Source organism: Budorcas taxicolor, chromosome 9 (assembly GCF_023091745.1).
Source record: "Budorcas taxicolor isolate Tak-1 chromosome 9, Takin1.1, whole genome shotgun sequence".
NCBI lineage: Eukaryota > Metazoa > Chordata > Mammalia > Artiodactyla > Bovidae > Budorcas > Budorcas taxicolor.
This window is the reverse complement of record NC_068918.1, coordinates 76,948,868-76,971,684: the sequence shown is the minus strand read 5'-3', so window position 1 is coordinate 76,971,684 and position 22,817 is coordinate 76,948,868. Positions and strand designations below refer to the sequence as shown.

Sequence of the window (22,817 nt, the reverse complement as noted above, 5' to 3'; positions counted from 1 at the left end):
AATGGACTTCAGGAAGCTGGGTGAGGGGAGCCCTGAACCGTGGGCTTCTCACCGCCATGCGGTGCTGCTTCCGAAGCAGCTTGACACGGATCTGGTCCATGTTGGCGGCGACATCCCTTTCCGGCTGGTCTAAGTCTTCTGCGTATCTCTGCACCAGGGCCTCAGGAATTCCACAGCGGCCGTGCTGCGAGCAAGAACAGAAATCTCTTAGCAAGGGCTGCGAGGATCTTCTTCTTTCTCCAAGAACAGCAAACATAAGGTAGGATAAGACATTTAGCTACTGGAAAGTAGGACCAACAGTTTTAATTTGAAGTGAATCTATTTTCTTTAGTGTCAGGACAAATATTTTAGAGAGAATATTTTACATCTTTATCTTTTAGGTAGTGATGAGCTCTGGAAATACATCTTGAAAGATGGTTAAAATAGAACACAATCACCCTCCATTGTGGGGTCTAAGGTCCTCACCTCACTCTATGTGATCATTTTGCAAAAGGTTACTGAAGGGCAAACTTGTGCTCTATAGCTCACCTACTGTTAGTCCCTCAGCTACAAAGAGTTACACTAGGCCAGCATTTACTGTACAATAAAATTTCCACTACTTTCCACTCAAAGGGGTTCATTCACTGAATATTAAGAAGGCAGAGGAGGAGTATTTTATCATAAGGCATTCAGGATCATAAGGCGCTTATAACAAAGACTCTCAGGAATGCATTAGAACAATTCATGCATTTCTAGGACTAACATACAGCTGCAACTATTTTCATGTATTTGTCTTCAAAGTCATTTTGATATTGGTAGATGTACTCTGGGCTTTCCCGGTGGCTCAGAGGTAAGGATCCTCTTGCAATGCTGGAGACTCAGGTTCAATCCCTGGGTGGGGAAGATCCTCTGGAGGAGGAAATGGCAACCCACTCCAGTGTTCTTGCCAGGAAAATTCCATGGATAGAGGAACTTGGCAGGCTATAGTCCACAGCGTCTCAAAAGAGCTGAAAAGGACTGAGTGACTGAGAATACACACAGTTCGACATGTTTGTTTGTGTTTTTCACAAATGAGAAATGAGTTTTCATTATAGTTCTCAATGTTTTTGGTACAATGGGGTATTTTATATAATCTTTTATCCCCAGTTACCCATACAGATATCATACAGTATAATTATTACATCTGAATGATGCTAAGTAGCGCTTCAGTCATGTCCAACTCTTTGCAACCCCACGGGACTGGGGCCCACCAGGCTCCTCTGTCCATGGGATTCTCTAGGTAAGAATACTGGAGTGGGTTGCCATTTCCTTCTCCAGAAGATCTTCCTGACCCAGAGGTCAAACCTGCATCTCTTTTATCTCCTGCACTGGCAGGCGGGTTCTTTACCTCTAGTGTCACCTGGGAAGCCCCATTTACATCTGAATCAGCCATGAAATTAAAAGATGCTTACTCCTTGGAAGGAAAGTTATGACCAACCCAGATAGCATATTCAAAAGTAGAGACATTACTTTGCCAACAAAGGTCCGTCTAGTCAAGGCTATGGTTTTTTCAGTAGTCATGTATGGATGTGAGAGTTGGACTGTGAAGAAAGCTGAGCGCTGAAGAATTGATGCTTTTGAACTGGGGAGCTGGAGAAGACTCTTGAGAGTCCCTTGGACTACAAGGAGATGCAACTAGTCCATTCTGAAGGAGATCAGCCCTGGGATTTCTTTGGAAGGAATGAGGCTAAAGCTGAAACTCCAGTACTTGGGCCACCTCATGCGAAGAGTTGACTCATTGGAAAAGACTCTGATGCTGGGAGGGATTGGGGGCAGGAGGAGAAGGGGACGACAGAGGATGAGATGGCTGGATGGCATCAGGGACTCGATGGATGTGAGTCTGTGTGAACTCCGGGAGTTGGTGATGGACAGGGAGGCCTGGTGTGCTGCAATTCATGGGGTCGCAAAGAGTCGGACACGACTGAGCGACTGAACTGAACTGAGGGCTCCACAGTTTTCAAAGTAGGTTTACATTGATCTTATTAACATTTGCTCGTATTAATACTTCTAAGAGGTACTTATAAAGGTTATTATTAATTCAATTTTACATCCAATGAAATGAAATGGGGATTTGTTAAAGTTTAAATACAAAGATGTTGAGTAACACATGGAAACTGGAGCTTTGTTTCAGGATCTGGTTCTAGTAATCACATATAGTTCTCATTGCAAAGAACAGTTGGCCAAAATTAAATACAAACAAGTGAAAGAAGAGAAGAGAAAGAAAAAGAAATCCCCCAAGGCTGTGTTTGCATTTAATCTGGGCACTGTGCTCCCTGTTTATCTGAACACCCAGTGCAGGGTGACAAGGGCCCCATGCCCTGCCACTGTCTGCCACCAGCTGCCGTCAGGGGGGCAATATCATTGTTCCTGCCTGGCACCCCCAACTTACAGGGGTGGGGGGCCAGGGCCTCGGATACCTTATCAGAATAGGGCTCCTCGGTGAGGTCAATGCCTTCCGCCCGCAGCTTGTTCTCGGTGAGCATTTCCAGGTCCAGCCCGCGGGCGCAGGAGACCTTCCTGGCCAGCGCGGGCCCAAGCCGCACGCCGTGCTCCTGGAGGCTGGCGCTCTCAGGCAGCTCTGACAGCCAGGGTGGTGGCCTGGTGCTTGGCGGGCTGCCTGGCTCCGGCCCCGGGGGAGGCCTGGCTGCTGCCACTGCCGGGGGACAGTCGCTGGGGCCACCAGGGCTGCCCTTTTTAAGCGGCAGGCCAGGTGCGTCGGGGCTGGGGATGCCGGGGGGACCAGGAGGGACAGGATGCAGCCCGTTGGCAAGGCGCTCCCTGCTCTTCTTGGCGGGAACAGGCGGAGGCTGGACAGGAGGTTTGGCCTGCGTTCTGATCTCAGGGCCCCTCTGCTCAGCATCCATGCCTTCTTTGGTGCCCGGGGGGTGATGTGTTCCTTCGAAATCGAGTCCTTTCCTGTGACCCTCCAGAGGCGTCCGTGTTAAACTGGGTTTAACGGCAGGCAGTTGGGTGTCAAAGGTTTTGGGCAAACACGGAGGGGGGGATGTACCCCGTGAAAAGGGCCCCATCGGGCCATCCAGTTTCTTAGTAGTCGTTTTCTGAGGTTCAGAAAATCTCTTGCTTTGGGTCAGTAGCAATGCATTGTCAACAGCAGAATCTTGTTTGGGGCTTGGAACCTTTGTGACGGAGGGGGCTGTCTTTTGTGGCACTTCAGGTACAGTCTGAGGGGAGGGTTCTGTCACCTCGCCAGGCACACCTTTCTCAGGCTCTCCTTGAAGGTCGTCCAGGGAGTGGGACCGGGGCCAAGTCTCCACAGTCTGGGGGCCCTCCAGGGTCTCACAGCTCCGGCAGATGGAAACGGGGAGACTCCTTCGGTTTTTATTCAAATCAGTCACACACGGGGGATCACAGCTCTTGGAGGCGAGAGGAGTGAGACCCCTGCCCAGCCTCCCCTCCCCTCCCTGCTTCAAAGCGTCCACTGACTTTGTCAAAGGCAAGGTTGGGTAGTTGCCCAGCTGGTTCCTGTTGAAAGACTTCAAGCTGGACTCGGTGGATGACTTGGCAGAGAGGCCGGTTTTCCGAGTCTTGCCTACAAGGCAAGGAGAGATTTTTTTTACAATCGCATTTTAAAAAGCAAATCAATCAAATTGATGTAAAAGGTGCACTAACGTTATTGAAATCTCCAACTCCCATATCCCGTTCTGGAATTACACTAAGGACATAAAATCACCACTGGTGATGGGGAGCTACTGTGGTTCCATTTTTATTTTTTAGAAAGAATTCTTAGTCTTATTAAGGGACTCGGGGAAATGAAAGTTAATTGAGTTATGTGGAAAGAAAATATGCTGTGTCAAGCAATAATATAAATCTAGGCCTAATGTCTGTTCGCAGCTGTAGTCAGTGTGGAAGAAGGCATTATCCATATCCCACTAAGGAACCACACTGACGGATTTCTGATTAGAGTATAGTTTCCTAAGACCATGGTTGCAAAGGGGACAGGTTCTTTATGTAGGGGAATCTCCAAACTCCGGGATCAAAGGCCCCATAATCTGAGGTGGAACTGATGTAATAGTAACAGAAATTAAGTGTGCAATAAATATAATGCGCTCGAATCACCCCCAAACCATCCCTCCCTCCATCCTTGTCCATGGAAAAATTGTCTTCCATGAAACCGGTCCCTGGTGCCAAAAAAGGTAGGGGACCATTGCTTTAAATGGTATCCCCCCCAAGGTTCCCTGGTGACCACTGAACCCTCAAAACGTCTTTCAAGCCCTCACTGCTTTGTGTTTTGTTCAAGCGTGTAAAATAAATGTATCCTGCAAACCGTCAGCCAATCCTGGTAACAATGAGTAAACAAGCTTAGGTAAGTCTACTGCCAGTGAGCCTTTAAGATACCAATACGGTTCTAATAGCAAGTGAAGCGACAGACCTCATTAAAGTAAACTAACTGTCAGGCTGATAACTAAACTTATCAACCAGCCATAGTCTACTTACTTAACAATCGCTGACTGATACTAACTGCTTCCGCTGCTTGATGAACAGAGCTGCCCGCTGCGTAACACCGAGTAACTGTAACACCGAGTGCATCTGATTCCCGTCCACTTAGGACTCCCTTTCTGTTTGAGACAAGTGAGCCATCTGAAATTTCCTATGGACTACCTCTGGGCTGTTAGGACAGGGAAACAATGAACAAGACTCACGGCCCTCAGATGGTCCTCCCCCTTGACATCGCTCTGTCCTTCGGTCATGCAGCTGAGGCATTTAAGACACCGCTCGCTGCTCGTGTGGCCCTGATGGATGGTCTACCTGGTAAATTGTTTTCCTTACGGACCTAATAGTTCCCAACACTCAAATGTTGGTTTTTATTGCGAAAAGGAAAGGACATAGGAGACACACAATTTCGGTTTTATGGCTGCAGGTATTTTAGAAGGAATTTATTCGCCTCACACCACAGTCAGCAGAGGCTAACTGGAAAGGAGAACGGTGAAGAGGTCAGAAAGGAAAAGATTACCACGGTGTTCATAATGGTAAGAGAATTGTCTTTTTTCAGAACAGTATACTTTTGAAATCAGTGATTTTCAAAGCAGGAGGATCCTTTGTAATGAAGCTTCATTCATAAAACAGAGCAAAGTTGAAGTGTGGAGGTCGCTCAAGGCTGAGGGCCAGCCCCTCTACTGTGGCCACCATCACTCACCCCACCAAGTGCCCCCTCCAGGCCTCTGGGGCTTGCAGGATCCCAAAGATCATAGATAAAAACCAGAGCTTCAAGCAGCACGAGCTCCCGAATCAGAAGTTACAAACTGCACAAGAGGCACTGCTGCTGTAAACCCGCTGTAAACCCGCTGTTTACTTCTCCACTCAATGAAAATACTTTCCTAGTAAAACCAGAGCAAAGTCGTGCAGCTTGGTTTCATGTGTGAAAAAGCAAAGGTTGGGAGAGGTACCATATCCTTAACTATTTTGTGGAGAAAGCAGAAAAGTTTGGGCGGAAAATGTCAAAATCTAGTTTGAAAACATCTTCCTTTTAAAGTGCTTTTAGTTGGTTTGAATTGTGGACTTCTAGCCATTTTCTATGCACACCGTATACTTCTACTCAGCTTTTCAAAGTGAAATTGATGGTTGATCCCACTGGTCCAAAACCTGTTTACTGAATGTCTTTTCATTAAACTATGAAATGCATTAAACTATGGAAGATATAAGTAAACCACTGATTCAAACTGAGTCCATCATTTGTAGTGGGTATGGGACCTACTCTGCGAACTAAAAATACATATTCTCCAATAACTTTCAAAAACTAGACCATGAGGAGGGCTGGCCCAACGTGTGAAGTTTTGGGCACCATAACTCTGAGCCCCTAGTCATGCATGCTCTCTGAGTGGGAAGGAAGTACCATATCAGATGTGGGTAATTATACTCTTTCTGTCTAGCTGGTCTGAAGTTTTGAGATTTTTTTTGTCTAATGAAAATGTAATATTTATGATTTAATCATGTAGCCTTCATTTAGAGATCTAGCTTTCAAAACAATGAAGCAATATTTGAATAAAGTCAGACTTTTCACATTATTTTAATATGAATTTAGATATTTTCCTACTGAAATGATGACATACTGCTGCCATGATGTATCTGTTTATGGAAGGAGTCATTCTGCTACTGCGGTCCCCGATCTGAATGTTCAGGGCCAGCCCTGCTTAGGTTTACTGTCTATTTAAGAAAAAAAACTGAGGTGATGGATGATAATGATCTGAAGAAACCAAACTTTCATGCCCTAGTTTTGTAACAATGTTCTCAGCGGGGCTTCTCGAAATTCTCATATTGAAATGAGAGACTCATGAACAAGAGTCCTAAGCCCTAGGATATTCCTGCTCCTCAGACCAAATAAGCAAACAAATAGGCAGAGATCTTTTATGGAATATGTTGCCTTTTTCCTTGTTCCCGAAATAGGTCAACCTTCTTTCATCCAATCCATGATTTGTGAAGGTACTTATAACATACACAAACTATATATATAACATATACAAACAAATCCCTTCTGGCTTGAAGTTCAACTAAGCCCAGATACCTCTGGCTGATGTATGACGACATTAAGTAGTTGAGAGTTTGGACTTGAAAATGCTTATGGTATTGGAAAATCAGGTCTAAAATACTGTTTATCATTCGGACTTCCCTGGCAGTTCAGTGGTTAAAACGCTGTCTTCCAATGCACAGGGCTCAAGTTCCATTATTTGTCGGGGAACTAAGATCCCACATGCTATATGGTGTGGCAAAACAAAAAAAAATTGTCTATCATTGACTGCAAGACCATTAGGAGCCAGAGTGGTACCAAGAGGAAGAGAACAAGAGCTTCAGTTATTGTTCAGTTTCTCTTTAGCATCTTCACTTATAAGATATGCACTGCAGGATTTGAGTGATAATTAGCAAATTGCATACCTATGCACCTAGCCCACTGCCTCATTCATAATCTGTGTTTACAAAATGCTAGGTATTTTTGATATATTATTACTTTTAAGTCTTAGAACAAGCTATAAAAGAGAAACTCATATTACCGATTTTAGAGGTAAGAGCAAGGGATGGTTGGAGATGTAATTTGACCCAAGTCTTTGGCTATGCACTCCAGGTCTCCCCACTCTAAACCCCCTTAACTTTTTTCATGGTCCAGAGGTAGAGGGAGGGCTAATCTCCGAGAGTTGCAAGACAATGGGAAGATTGGGGTCCCTTTCTCTAACACATAAGTTTAAGCTCTTTCCAGTTAGGTGCTACTGCAGGATGGAAGAGTAACTAATGAAAAGATCTCTCTACTCATCTCTCAGCATCATCCATTCCCCAGATTCTTGAGAGATTTTCCTCCCACCTAAGGATCTGAATCAAGCACCAGTTAGTTGCCCTGGAAAAGCTCCTCTCCCTATTTGTAGTTTTCTCAAAAGCAATGGCTCAGGCTGCGGAAGAAAGAGTCATTAGCCAAAGCACAGAAGCCAAGAAATGGCCCAGAAGGCTTGCGTATGACCATGCAGCTGTGATTATCTGTGCTGAGAGTACCATTTTCCAAATTCTCACTGCTTTCATAGCATCCTGAGTCTCGTGGAGAGCATCCGCTCAAGCCCTGGCTGTCAACAAGCAGCTTCTCCTGGGATCCGGACTGGTCGCTGTTACCTAGAGAAGATGAACACATGGCATGGGATTGTAAGGGGAATGAAAAAAAAAAACAGCAGTTTTCAAATCCATCGCATCCCAATTTTATCCTCAGTTCTCACCATACATTTTTGAAGACTTAGATTCTGGACGGAAACAAAATTAAACGAGTGAGATCAGGACATTTTTCTTTTCAAATCAAGTATCATGGGAAGCTAAGGCTGGAGAGAGAGCACAGAGGTGAAATACATCAATGCCTTCTCAGTCACTCGGAGGATAACTGGCCTCAGGTCAACCAGGGAGAGAAGAAATTCAGAGCATCGTATCAAAAGTGGGGGGAAAGCAACCACAGTCCTTTCTGAGGGCTGATACCACCAGGCAGGAGCAGAGAGTGAATAAATGGGCTTTTCACAGGAGGAATTAGGCTGTATGCTTTGCAGAGGTCTAGAAGATTTGTGCTTCAAATAAGTTCCCACCTTTCCAAGTTTGGGAGCTGATATAAAAGTGAGCGTCAGACCTCCCTGGTATTATAGTGGAGTAAGAATCTGCCTGCCACTTCAGGAGACATGGGTTCGATCCCTGGCCTGGGAGGATCCCACATGTTGTGTAGCAGCTAAGCCCCTGCCCCACAACTACTAAAGCCCGCATGCCTAGAACCCGTGCTCCGCAACAGCTGAAGCCACCACAATGAGAAGCTTCTCACAAAGGGAGCAAGGCTGCCATAAAGGGGACACAAACCCCTAAACCCATGAGGAGTGAGTGAGTGAAGTCGCTCAGTCATGTCCGACTCTTTGCGATCCCATGGAGTATAGCCTACCAGGTTCCTCCATCCATGGAATTTTCCAAGCAAGAGTACTGGAATGGGTTGCCATTTCCTTCTTCAGAGGATCTTCCCATCCCAGCGATCGAACCCAGGTCTCCCGCATTTCAGGCAGACACTTTTACCGTTTGAGCCACCAGGAAGATTAACCCATGAGGGGCCAGGGGCAAATCCTTTTGCTGCGAATAGGTTGGAGGGTTCTTCCTCCTTTTTCCTTTTCCCTTTGTCTTGGGTTAGCATTTCTTTTTTTTTTTTTTTTTAAATTTTTTTTTTAAATTTTTTTATTTTTTATTATTATTTTTTTTTAATTTTAAAATCTTTAATTCTTACATGTGTTCCCAAACATGAACCCCCCTCCCACCTCCCTCCCCATAACATCTCTGTGGGTCATCCCCATGCACCAGCCCCAAGCATGCTGTATCCTGCGTCAGACATAGACTAGCGATTCAATTCTTACATGATAGTATACATGATAGAATGCCATTCTCCCATATCATCCCACCCTCTCCCTCTCCCTCTGAGTCCAAAAGTCCGTTATAGACAGCTGCGTCTTTTTTCCTGTCTTGGGTTAGCATTTCTATTTCTGCACACAAAAGGTATGACAGGAAAAGCTGAAAACACCCTCCAGAATACCCTTAGGGTGGGTGCCGGAAGGCCGGATGTCCTCATCCTAAGGAATCCTCCTAGAGAGAAGCATCAGATGCTTTCTGCTGAAAGTCAGCCTACAGAAAATCACATGGGAAGTCACGTGGGCCTTCATCACCCAAGCTGTGCAGCTCTGTATATTCTATAAACAGCACAGCTGACCTTATGCAGGTTCAAGGTTACAGGGAGATCATCTTTCAATCATAAGGCGGACCAAATGCTTGGTCGATAAACAGGAAACAAAACATTTTCTACGTAAAATAAGTAGTTGATGATGAATGGCTCTATTTTTCTCTTCACTTCCCCTCCTCCATCTCTCTCTCTCTCTCTCACACACACACAAAACCAGAAATCTGATGTCTCTTCTCATCATTAAAAAAAAGTTGTGGGAAGACTGAGGGCTGCCAGATAAACACCAGCGGTTCCTACTGTCCACTGACCACTTCCTGTTTGTATTTCTCACAAGGAAAGCACTTTATAACAGAAATCTTGGCAGATAAGCCCTTGAATTAGAGCACCAAAATAAGAAATGCTATTTTAAAAGTGATTAATGTAAAATTAACTAATTGGTAGCACAAGAGCAAACCCTTTCCCTTCCTCCACACTGAAACTGGAACATCTAGCGTAGTGTCCTCATTGTATGGATAAGTCTGTGGATTTGGAATAGCCTCTGTTCTAGCCTGGCATGTTATTTAGGAAAATGATACTTGTAAAATGAGGGCTTTGAGCTATCAGTTACAACCTAGGAAGAGGAATCAATGCAGTTTGTCCCTGGTGAGATAGGTCAGTGCATTGCAGCGGCCAAAACAGACTCCAAAGTGCTGACCAATGGGAATACAACAGAAAAGTTGTCCCCATCATTGCAGGAAAATGAGGACTGTGCCTGCAACTTTGGGGATGCCAGCCTACCACACAGCGGCATAATAACCTGAAGTTATTATGGGGAGTGAAGGGGTCCTTTGCAGTGCCTGAAAATGGCAAATCAGTTTATAAAATCAGGAGACATACGTCAAGGAGATAGAGCCACTTTCTTCTTTCTCAAGGAGATAGAGCCACTTTCTTCCTGAAGGATCCAATCAGCAGCTACTTGCAGGAATCCCACTATCAAATTTAGCAAAATTCCTTAAAACTAAAAGCCAGTGTTTCCTAGGCAGGTTGTCCTTCCTTAGGGAGAATGAAGGGGAGGGGTATCTCTTAGATGGACTGCAAACCAAGGCCTTTTCCTCTCCCCACACTCACTAACATTAATGACAAGGCACAAAGGAAGAAAAAAGTGAGCTAGACTCATGAACATTCTCACAGTCAAGTGAGAATGAAGCACTGGGCTTGGGGCTAAAACATTTGGACACGACCTGAATTTGGACTAAAGCTTTCCTCCATCTCATCTCACACACACGCACACACACACACACACACGAAGGAAAAACATGCTAAGACATTGATGAGACATCCAAACATCAAAAGGTACTTATGCCGTGAGGGCATGTGCCATTTTTCTGGAGTGTAGTTCTCTTGGGAAAAGAATGGGATTGTTGGATAGCAGGCCTTCCAATGGCCTTGCAAATTATGTCTTTAAAAAGTAAGGATTGAAGTACAACAAAATGTTAACTTTAGTTGGATTTAGGCAGTGGATATCGGAGAAGGCAATGGCACCCCACTCCAATACTCCTGCCTGGGAAATCCCACGGGCAGAGGAGCCTGGTGGGCTGCAGTCCATGGGGTTGCAAAGAGTCGGATACGACTGAGCAACTTCACTTTCACTTCTCACTTTCATGCATTGGAGAAGGAAATGGCAACCCACTCCAGTGTTCTTGCCTGGAGAATCCCAGGGACGGGGGAGCCTGGTGGGCTGCCGTCTATGGGGTCGCACAGAGTTGGACACGACTGAAGCGACTTAGCAGCAGCAGCAGGCAGTGGATATGTGGATTTGTTTTATTTTTCTCTGTACTTTCCCGCCTATTTGACATAATTCCTGATTACAATTCTTATGAAAATAATTTTCTTAAAAGACAGCTTTCATTTGGCAGATCAAGGAGAATGGGTTTGGGATCAGTGGAAGGAATTGCTCTGGCACAATGAAAGTCTTTCCTGAATGGAGGAACCCTGTGGGAAGGCTGGCATTCCCCGTGCACAGATGCAGTGAGAGAAGCTGGACCCTCCTGACTGCCAAGCAATGATGCAGGTGTGTCTCTTGCTTCTGAGGGAGCTGAGCTGGAAGATGAGTGAGACATCTCAGATCTCAGCAGATCTCTGGATCTGTCAACTCTAACAGAAACTGATGTGTTCCTCTAAGTTATCAGTTACTTAGCGTACTTCTAAAATACAACAAATTTAGAATTGCTGAGTGTAGAATCTTCTCATCCTAGGATAATCCTGGATCCAGGCTCCCGGTGCTCACTGGCACCCTTGAGTCCTCTAACGCCTTTATTTTAGAACCACTAAAAAGAAGTACCACATTATATATAAACGATGTTCTAAACAGTGGCACAGCACTGATTCAAAATGAGATTTATGAAGAAGCAGTGAGGCTTCCTTAGACAGCTGGGTGGGCATCATGACAGGCAAAGATCCCCTTACCTATAAAATATCCCTGGGGCGGATCTCAGGACATGATCGCAGGAAGGACAAGGAGCCCCAGCCCTCGAGACAGATCCTGCCTTATATACTCAGAATTCAGCTTTGCTCCTTCTATGTTTGAGTGCTAGAGGAAACATAACGGATGGGGTTTATCAACCAGCTGCTCTCAGTGGCTGAGGAAGAGCAAATGTACTATTTTATAGAGCAGATGTGGTCCAGGAGACTAGATAATTAAACATTAATTGATATTAATATAGCTGGTCAGCCTCACCAGGCACTGGGCCAGGCTCTGACACAACCTGGTCACAGGGCAACCCCTCACCCATGGTGTCTCCTGAGAAACTCCAATCCTAAAGAGACCCGGTTATAAATTGATATTAACTATAGAACACAATTCCCTCCAAATCTATCCCTGAAGGCAGTGTGTTTATCTAGGGTTCAGACACCTATTTGATGGTGTGTCATCAGTTAATTTAGAGGGACAACCTATTAATCAGAAGTGAATTTAACTGTACTGAGACACTTACTTCTATGTCTCTTGAGCCTGGTACATTCAGTAATGCACAATTTTTTTTCCACCATTAACCATGGGTTTGGTGTGTCTTTTAGCAATGGAAATGCTATTAGCTACTGATATCCCTGAAGCAGAGCACACGAAAGAAAATACATTTGAATTCAATCACTGGAAAGGATGCTTCCCCTTTCATGATGAATAATCTCAGGAATATTTTTGATGTCAGAGTGAAGAATAAAGCACGAGATAAGACTGGGTTAATGGAGCAAAGGATACAGTGTATTCAAATAGACTACATAAAAGCTGTGAGCTCACTGAATTCTGTTCATGGACTGTAAAAATGAGCTATCATTTTGGCTGAGAAATCGCAATATGGAATTCTCTGCTCTACATATTCACTGGAGATGATTCCCTGCTTCTTTAATGCAAGCTGATGAATTTCATTTATTCAGTAACTAATTCATTCAATCAGAAAACAACTCCTCATGTGCTTTGAGAAGTAATTAACCCTTGGCAAGACAGGATACCCCAAGTTTGTCAGTCACTTTTGCCCCTGGGTATCTTAATGACCTCCTAAAGGCTGTGTATCCCACCAGCCCCCAAGGTGGCGTGAACTATGTCTTAAGTCCAAAAAAAAAAAAAAAGAAAGAAAAATACAATTCAATTCTCAGTGAAAAAGTACTGGGTAGTAAGGTTTTCTTTTGCTCCTGCATTGGCATTGGGAATCTATGTCTTTGTGCTATTTGACATAATACAAAATTGACCTTGGCTTTGGAAAGAGTAGGGCTTCCCTGGTGGATCAGATGGTAAGGAATGAGCCTGCAATGCAGGAGACCCTGGATTCAATCCCTGGGTCAGGAAGATCCCCTGCAGAAGAAAATGGCAACCCACTCCAGTATTCTTGCCTGGAACATTCCACAGACAGAAGAGCCTGGTGGGCTACAGGCTATGGGGTAACAAAGAGTTGGACACGACTCAGTGACCAACACATTTTTCAAAGAGCAAGATCAAATGAGGGACTCCGGGGACCTAAGCACATATTAGCAGCTTATGGGATGCCTCCTGGTGACCTGAGAATGTGATGGATCTCACTGAACACATCTGGGCTGTGAGGGACTTACTGTCATATTCCTGTAACAGCTCCACTGCTGTCAAAAGAACAGCTCTGTGCTCTGGGTCCCTGATATTTAACTCGTCCAAGTCCTCCTCCTCTAGGAGCTTAAAGGTGTCCAGATCTTCATAGCCATTGAACAAGAAAGTGGGCATGTGCTCCTGGGAGGGAAATAAGACAGAAGAGAGTCAGCAGCTCAGCCACATGGTCCACGACCAGCAACCATCCTCAAACCCCTCAACTCTTTTTCCATAGCCACTTTTATGCTAATTCAAAAATTAATAAGTATCTTTCTAACAGTCTGTACCCCCCAGTTCTACAGCTCAGTGGGCAAGCGGGACACTTCACTAACCTTGGGCTAAGAAAGTGTACACTGAAAGCTGAGGTGGACTCCATTGGCCTGCATTTTAATTGTGCCCTTGCTGTGAGCTGATGCCTGCAATACCACCCAGCGTGTGGTGGAGGAGACACTTCTTTCATCTGGAGCCACAGAAACCCAGCTCAGAGAGACCTGTGACTTCCCCAAGAGCAAGATAGCTTTGCAAGGAGGAAACAGGTCATACCATGTAGACCCACCCTACTAGATGCTGGGGGTAATGGTGGTGGTGGTGGTGGTGGTGGTGGGGGCAGGGAGAATCTTCAAGACCTCTGTGAGGCCAATCAGGATGCCAGGAACCTGTGCTTACTGCCTTTCCTGGTGGTGGCTTGAAGCTCACAGCTCTTTGAAAGTTGCTCTTTGGACTAGGAGGAAATTTCAACCCGGAGTTTACTCTATCACCCTCAAGGGAAGTAAAGGATAGTGTTACGGTGCTGGTAATACTAATTCTATAGGATAATGGTACTCATCATGGCCATGGGTCATCCTTCTTGGACGACACAGATCACCCCACCCTTCCCTGAAGGTGCCCTTGCTTGCTTAGTTTAAGAGAAAGTAATGTGGGATCGGGTGGGGCCAGAACAGGACGGAACTGACTTTGAGGTTGATCCGATCCAGGAGGTCCTCCACCGACTTAGGCTGGGGGGGTCTCCCTTTCCTCCTCCTCCTGGTGGCACGCTTGGGCTTCTCCTCTTCCTCGTTGAGCACGTCCACGTAGATGAATTTGAACGTGCCCACCTTGTTGTTCAGCAGGCCCATCCAGGTGCCCATGGGGGGTTTGCTGATTATATCAATGATGTCTCCTTTCTGTGGCCCAGGGAAGAAGGATCTTTCCATTAGGTACATTTCCAAGCATGAACCATCAATCCATCAGAAGTGTCAATCATGCGAAGTGAAGACACTATGAAGACTAGAATCAGGGCTCCACGAGTCACCTGATGTGATTGGGAGTATGGCAGAGACCACAGAGAGAACTCCTGATTGTGTAGGATCCCATGGAGGCCCTAGATCCCATCCCCTCAGGGCTCACGGCTGGGTGGGCACCTGGCTCTCTGAAGGCCTTGCCCTCACCCAGAGAGCTCCTACTTCTTGGAGAAAAAATTCCCACCAATCAGAGGTCAGTGGTAACTCCTGCTCTATACTCGCTTCATACATTTTGTGAAATCCCATCTGCTCCATAAGGATGTCACTGATCACATCAGTGAAGTCAGTCATGTCTTTTCAGTTGGCAAAAGCACTGAGACTGGAAGGTGAAAGGCAGTGGGAATTCTAGAGGGAAGCTGGGGTCAGAGGACAGGGCCAGCGTGGTGATAAGACAGAATTAACACAAGGCCTGCCTCTATCCCCAAAGGCTGGCTGGTTCTCTGGTTTATCACTGCAGAAGAGACCAGTTTACCAAAGGAGCAGTAGATACGTGGGCCAGTCTGCACCACAAGAGCTCAGCATTTAACACAAAGGAGAAGAGAATGGCTCCTAAAGCCACAAGGCACCCGAGGTGACTGCTCTGAGGTCAAGTGAACACACACCTTGAGCTTGAGCGAGTCTGTGTCGTAGGGGCTGGGTGTGAAGTCGGTGTGCACCCTGGCGCGCCCACAGAACGGGCCCCGGTATGGGGGCTCCTCGTCATCACCATCTTCCGACTTGACACTCTCCCTATTGCTGGTCGAGGAATCGGTGGTGCTCACTGTCTGACCACCTGTAGGGAACACACGCAGAACTTGGGTCAATGCAAATTTCCTGCACAGCAAAGCTGGCAACTCTGAAGCTATCACAGACTAGGAAGGTAAGGGCCAGAGGAAGACAGTCATGAGCCTGACCTGAGCAGAGGCCAGGGGATGATCTGAGTTTTCTGAGTGTTCTCCCTAATCAAGCCCCTAAATGGACAGGGGACTCCAGCACGTTATCTTTATGACCAGGGAAGCCAGGTGACATGGAAACTGTCTGATAGAAGACACCAGCCTTAACCTTCATAACCTCCCATTTGTCAGGCATACTGTCTTTACCGCGTTTTACAGATGAGGAAGCTCAAAGAGGTCAAGTAACTTGCCCAAAGCCAAATTCTTTTAAGTTGTGGGTTTAAACTTGGTCTCTTCCCCCATAGTGCTCAGCCAACACCACCACTCGGTTAGGAGTGGTTGAACAGTGTGTGTTTCAGGGACATCTGTCATTCTCCTCTCATCTTTTTTTTTTTTCCTGATTCTTAGTTGACTAAAACTAAGATTACTAATAAAGTTTTCATCAAGATCTTGTATTCATAAAAGTTAAGAAGACATTAGCTTTCTTTGTGAAATCAGAAAATTATCGGTAAGTCCCACTGCACCAAATGCATCAGGGGAAAATAATGTCACGTTATTGTGTTGAATTCTGCACTAAAACATTTTTTTGATTAAAGATTGCCAATTGGAGAGAAGCATTTGTCTTCTCTTTTACTAAACCCCACTAACATGCTAATAAAGGAATTGGATTTACCATGACAACATGCAGAGGGCAATGCACTGAGGAGAGATTTCTACCAAAGTCTCTAAGATGAAAAAGTGGTCAGAAGATCGCTGGTTGCTATTGCAGGTGGAGGGTGTGCCCAGAGGTCAGCAAAGCAACGTGTGCGCTGCAGAACCCTGGTCATCTCCCCTTATTCTGCTGGTCATTGTTATCAGTGTTTCCCCTTGACTTCCTCCCTTCAGTCTCCATATCTTTCGCTAACATGCTTGCCTCTCTCCCCTCCAACCAAAATCATTACCCTCTTGTTTATGCTACTGCTAGACATCGGCTACTAAACGAATAGGACTCTAGGGCCAGGTATTTTTCAGGTCTGTCTCCGTAACAGCACCCTAAGGGTAAGAACTCGGTCTTATTTATCTTTAAATTGCCTGAACCTGACACTCAGCAAAAGTCTGGCTTAGACGCCAAGGAAATCATCTATGATTGCAAACTGGACGCACTCATCGAGCTTTGACCGCTCAGAGAACTCCGCAGACTCTCCACAGAACCTCCGGCTTTGAGCTTGGGCTTGTCCACGTGTTCACTGTCAGGCTGAGAGGACGGAGGGGAGCCCGGCATCCCATCAAGGCCTGAATCCTGAAAGGAGTTTCGACAAAATCACATTTCGTCAGAGGGGGTGTGTATCTTTTCGTAATACACAGCTGTTTAGCAACGAAATCAATCGAATTCATCTTTATACTCATGTCTGATGCTTTACCCAAAATACACCTTCTTTTTAATCTATATCCTGCTTCATCTTCAAGTTGTAGCTCACATAACTATTAATTAAGCACTCAAAATGTGTTTTTCATGCTCTAACAGACGTTCTTGAAAAAAAAAAATCTCTCTACCTTGGAGACAAAACATTTTGTTAAAGCCTTAGAGACTCTTTGCATACTCCCTAGTTCAGTAATAAAGTGTTAGCAGCGCAGTCATGTCCAACTCTTTGCAACCCCATGTACTGCAGCCCACCAGGCTCTTCTGTCCATGGAATTCTCCAGGCAAGAATACTGGAGTGGGTAGCCATTCCCTTCTCTAGGGGATCTTCTCAACCCAGGGATCGAACCTGGGTGTTCCACATTGCAGGCATATTTTTTACCATCTGGGCCACAAAGCTGGACCTCAAATGTAGATCAAATACTAGTGTGATGTAGTATCCAGAAGTACTATCAGAAAATATTTTATCTATTTGAAGGGAAATTTCTACATTAAAAAAAAGTGTATTCCTTGTTTTTGTTTTTAAAACTAGAGATCAGATTTTTACATTTCTGTTTACACAAATTATTGAAATTGGCTAATAAAATACCCACTTAGGACCCAGATACACAGTTGACCCTTGCACAACACAGGGGTTAGGGGTGCAGTTGGCTCTCTTTATCTATAGTTCCACATTTGTGGATTCAGACAACCATAGGTTATATGTATAGTGATAGTGTTTACTACTGAAAAAAATCCACCCATGAGCTGACCTGTGCAGTTCAAACCTGTGTTGTTCAAAGGTCAGCTGTACCTCAAACATACCATTTTTCTATCTATAATACAGTTTCCATAAGTCACCCTACGAGTTTAGCTTCATTGACTTCTTTTAGTTTGTTGTTAGTAAAAAGCTGTCAAGCCTCTTTCAGATCTGAATACAGACAGAAGTGACTCAGCAGAACTTCTCACTTTTGGGGTGGCTCAGTATCCATTAATTTGGCAGGGCCTCATCTGCACGTGTAACTGTAACATGCTTATTTGATTTGAAGTGCTATACAGACAGACACTGTCACATTTTTAAAAGTCTGCAGTCAGAATGGTCTACTTGCCCAAACAGAACAGTCTCTGTCATACTACACAGCCACGTGAGCACAAAACCATCTAAACGAAACCTGTTATTTGCATAGTGCCGAATCATCAGAAGGGCTCTGAAAGATTCTGCGGGGCCCTGCAAACTTTTAAGGACAATCAAAAGGGCAGCTTCTGATCCAAAACATACTTCTGCTTTCCATTTAAGAAAAGAGAGCAAACAACCTCAGCAACAATAATAAAGAGAGGTACATTATTAGGAAGTTACTGAAGCTGCAAAGGATGAATTCCTGAGGAGGTTGGTTTTCATTTCTCTTTTCTGAATCATAAAATAAACCACCTATCCAATTAAAATCTTCTAAAAATTCTTCTGGAAAAAAAATCTCACAGTTTGAAAAACAGCAATATGAAATATACATCTCTGATAGTGTATGTTCATAAGGCTCTTAAAAATTATTAATTCATTCATCACATTTATTGAATACCACAGGCACTATTTCAGATGCTGGGCATATAGCAGGAACAGAGCAGACAAAATTCCTTACCAGAAGAGTTGATATATTTACTAAAAAGATTTTTTTTAAGCCTTACAATGTTAATTTCCTTTCTCCAAAAAGCACTATGATTCCTTCCCTTTTTTGCTTATGTGAAATGACTGTTCTAAATAAACAGGAAAATAAAAATACAAGGCATCTATATAGCAGTAAAATTACAGAGAAATGCTCAAAATTACATGAAAGCTATACGCTAATGATCCACAAAGCAAAAAAAACAAAACAAAAACAAAAACCCCAGGAATATGTTTACAAGAGCTTTTAGTAGATATTTCAATCTGGGGGGAAAAAATCAACTAAATAATAAGTGCTTTAAATCCATGCTTTCATTGGCATGTAGTCTGTCTCATAGAAGCATCTGCAGTCTGCCTCATTGCTGGGTAGAAATATAGGCTTTCCATCACTCCCACATCCATAGGGACAAGAAAAGAAAAGAATAAGGGTAACATTCAGGGAGTTTGGAGGAAGCCAGACATCCCCTGTAGGTATAACAAGCCACAGGGTCTCAACCTGGGCACTCTGGGTATTTTGCATGATTAATTCTTTGTTGCAGAGGCCTGTCCTGTGCATTGTAAGATGCATCCTCAACACCACTCCATCCTAACCCATTGCAAGTATCAAAACTGTCCCCAGCCGATGCCCTGGGCTTGGTGGGGGGAGCAAAATCACCACCCCACCCCCAATACCCCATGGGAACCACTGTAATAAACAGAAGATGCACAGGCTTTGTTTGAAGCCCAGTGCAGGAGGCTGGGCTAGCTGGTGCTGAGTGATTCAGACATGGATTTTAGCTCACCATGTCTACTAGAGGGCAGCAGCGGAGCAAAAATGTCTGTTTCATTTTGTAGCTAAAGCGGCATTACCTAGGTATTTCAAGTTAAGACAACCAGCTGACACAGGGGTACTTCAACAGACTACAGAAAGAACACTATAAAGGTGTCAGAGGAGAGTGTTTTGAAATTTTAATGGTCAGAATTGTCTCAGGCCCAGCTTTCCAAGTGTCTTTATTCCTTCCATCCATAAAAAGAAGGTCATGTTCCTAGTGATGAAATTATAGAGCTGGGGGAGGAGGCGTTGTCAATTCTTTGATATCTTAATGTTTCCAGATAAAGCTATTTAGTGAACACACACACCCCTGCAGAAACACGATTATTATGTAAGTCCTGCAGCTAGGAAACACTTTCTCAGTTTATTTCTCAGACTTGCTATGTGCTCCTAAGAACAACTTACACTACATTTATTTGAAAAGTCTGCTTCATAAGAAAATTAGAGTGTCTCTTTAAGGTTTGATTCTGGTGACATACATTTTGAAGGAAGGGATACTTTAGAACACAAAATCCTTCCTTTGTTTTCTAAATTTTAGTGCTTATTTTTACTACAGAATAATCATTTCTTTACATGTCTGTCTCTTTTGCTCATCTGTACATAGAACACAAGATCTGATTTGTATTCCCAGCACCAAGCCTGGTGCTCGGGATGACCCTAAGTGCTTAATAAATGTTTGCTGAATCCACTGTTTGTCTACACAAACTAGGCATGGTCCTGGAGCCTGGTTAATGCCAATGAATGTATTCAGCACCGCTGAAAATCTCAAGACAGACCAATCCCAGCTTTTTCGTTATGTAGAAGAAGCAAGAGGGTGCTTGCTTGACTGTCACATACCTGCTCAGAGACAGAGCTGCTATATTTTTTAGACATTCTCTTCCTCATTGTCTCTCTCACGGATTTCACCTTTTTTCCAAGAGAGATTCGGGAGGCAGTGGGTGATTTGACTACTTCTTTATACACAAAATCTCCTTCTTTACCCTGCAAAACAAAATTTATGAAGTATCTTTAATCACAGAAAATGAAGCACCAAAACAGGTTTTATTATTCAAACCATGAATGTCCTACCTCTCAGCAAAATGTTGGCATGACCCAGGATCTCCACATTTTTCTTATGTTAACTCAGTGCTGTAATTTATCTTTATGATTAAAAATTAAAGCTGCTGACTCACTGGCTTATGTTTATTTGTTTAAAGTAGAATATGAGTTAGTTTTATTTAAACTTAGTATGATATATTCTTCTCCTATTGCATTTTTTCCCACCAGTTTAAATACCCAAGGGGACTGTGTTTCATCAATAAAGAATGATTCAGATGAACCAGTGTTCACTTAATCCCAGCAAGAGGAAGAAAAAAAAAAGATAATACTACTGAGTCACCCAAGAAAGTAGTAAGAACAAAATGGCAAATCTTAATCATTAGAAGTCCATCACCTGAATAGATTTATATCACTGAAGCATTTCATGTGGTCAACTCCTAACCGTGCATAAATTTATTTTTCCCTGAACAAGTTCGATTGTAGTCACTTCTCATTCTATTTTATATTGGGGGGGGGGGGGGAGGCAGGCTTTCCCTTGGAAAAAGAAAAAAGAAATTATACTCTTATTTTTTAAAATATTGACCAGATAAAATTATTGGTTCATGAATCAATAAAATTTGATATCCAAATAAAATAATTTTATTCTCCCAGGAAATTCTGAGACACTACAAAAATATCATAGATGGGTGCTTTAGCTGACACGTGATCATAACAAATATAAAGCACAGAATCCTGATTTCACAGCTTCACAATAAAATGCACAAGGGGAAAACAAAACTGTATGGAAAATACACCAACATCCTTGGGAATCTCAGAAGGTAAAGTTGAAGGAAAACCTGTATACCACAGTGGGGGCCTGACCCCAGATTATGATTCAGAGACAAGTCTGAAAAGGCAGTAACCTTGGCTCAGAGGAGTCTGGTTTGCTTTGGCCCCAAGGGGACTAGGTTCATTTCAGGACACTCCAGATCAGGAAGTCCTAAGCTTAGTGCAGAGATACACACATGGCCTATGATAAGGCTGGTTTTCAGAAATGCTGGCTCATACTCTTGAAACCCAAATCACAGGGCTCTCTCCTGTGGCACTACCCACGTGTAATAGCCACATACACATGCAACTATGGTGAACAGAAAGCTTGGGAGCACCAATGACTAAGACTGCAGAAACCAAACTCCTCTGGACTTGTGATTTGAAGAAACCTGGGAACCAAGACATTAAAGGAATGATGCTCCTGCAAAGAGAGAGATGGTCATCTTCCATTCCATATGAAACCAAAAAGAGGCTTTAAGACGGTGAAACAAGGCTTCTCTCCAAACATGATTTAGGATCCCTGGAGGATGGTTACCTAGTATCGATTCTCAAAAATACTAAATGTGAAACTGTGTCCACCACGTCACTTGAATGCAAACCTTTTCCCTCGCTTCTGACGTGTACTCACCATTGGGTCCGAATTATTACTGCCGATGTGCAAAGAACGATTTGTCAAGTCAAATCCTCCAAAACTGCAGGTTCTCTGTGGAAAGGAGAAGGCAGGGCAGAAATAATCCAGTTATGTTTAAGTCACCAAACAGGGCACTGACCCAACACACGTCCCGTTTGCAGAATGTCACTGGACCACAAACGTGTTACAGGATGAGTAAGAAAGGAGAAATGATGAAAAAAACACATGATTCATGTTATAAGGAGACGTCGTCACTCATTTTGCCCTTCCATGGGCTGCTGGAACTATGCCTGCACCACAGGTTCAGAGTCCCCTTCACATGCAAAAACCAACTGGTTAAAAAAAAAAAAAAAATATATATATATATATATATATATATATATATACAATGCAAAAATACCAAACATATGTTAATTGCTCAAGATGCCCTGTCTCTTAGCCACAGAATTTCCCTTCTATTCCCCTTAATATTGGCTACAGGAATAATAACGAGGGAACATGTATTCGAAAACCCATGTGCTCAAAGCAGTCTTGGAAACCCAGATCTGAAGTCCACTGAAAGCAGGCCTTTCTAACAGCCTCTTGTTTTGTTTAGTTTTAAATCACTCAGATGGAGGAAAAGGTTATGTTTATAAGTAAAGCCCAATCAGGCCCAGAGGATTACTCACTCATTGCTTTCCTGACCTAGCCAAAAATGCTGATAACTCTTCCATCTAACTGCCCAACTTAATCACTTATGACCCTTTCCTCAGAGTGTATGAAGTAAAGACACCACATTTGTCCAGAAAGAAAAAGCTGATTCCGTGACCACCTTTGACCACACTTCTTTAATTTCAACAGGAAAACCATTGATGTTATAAAGAATGAAAACTTTACTGTCCTTCTGGTTGGTTTCAAACTGAACTGAACTGCTTATGCTTCAGTGCTGCTAGTGTTTCTAGAAAAGCGTCCCCATCCGTACCCCTGCCCCCTGCAACCCCCAAATCATTGAGAAAAAGGAGAAACTCAAAGCATACTAATTTCTGTTACAATCTATTATCTTCTAAAG

General features: G+C 43.8%; 1 protein-coding gene across 1 annotated transcript in view; it reads right to left on the bottom strand.

Moving 5' to 3' along the window:
• Window positions 1-22,817, bottom strand: part of SASH1 (SAM and SH3 domain containing 1) — a 194,869-nt gene that overhangs the window by 4,434 nt on the left and 167,618 nt on the right. The window contains exons 11-19 of the mRNA XM_052645491.1: window positions 21,767-21,841; window positions 20,128-20,271; window positions 16,588-16,723; window positions 15,175-15,344; window positions 14,246-14,455; window positions 13,283-13,433; window positions 7,513-7,626; window positions 2,436-3,568; window positions 53-184 (exon numbers count right to left, since the gene is read on the bottom strand). Coding sequence (XP_052501451.1) covers window positions 53-184; window positions 2,436-3,568; window positions 7,513-7,626; window positions 13,283-13,433; window positions 14,246-14,455; window positions 15,175-15,344; window positions 16,588-16,723; window positions 20,128-20,271; window positions 21,767-21,841 — 2,265 coding nt within the window. The remainder of the gene's footprint in view (window positions 1-52; window positions 185-2,435; window positions 3,569-7,512; window positions 7,627-13,282; window positions 13,434-14,245; window positions 14,456-15,174; window positions 15,345-16,587; window positions 16,724-20,127; window positions 20,272-21,766; window positions 21,842-22,817) is intronic.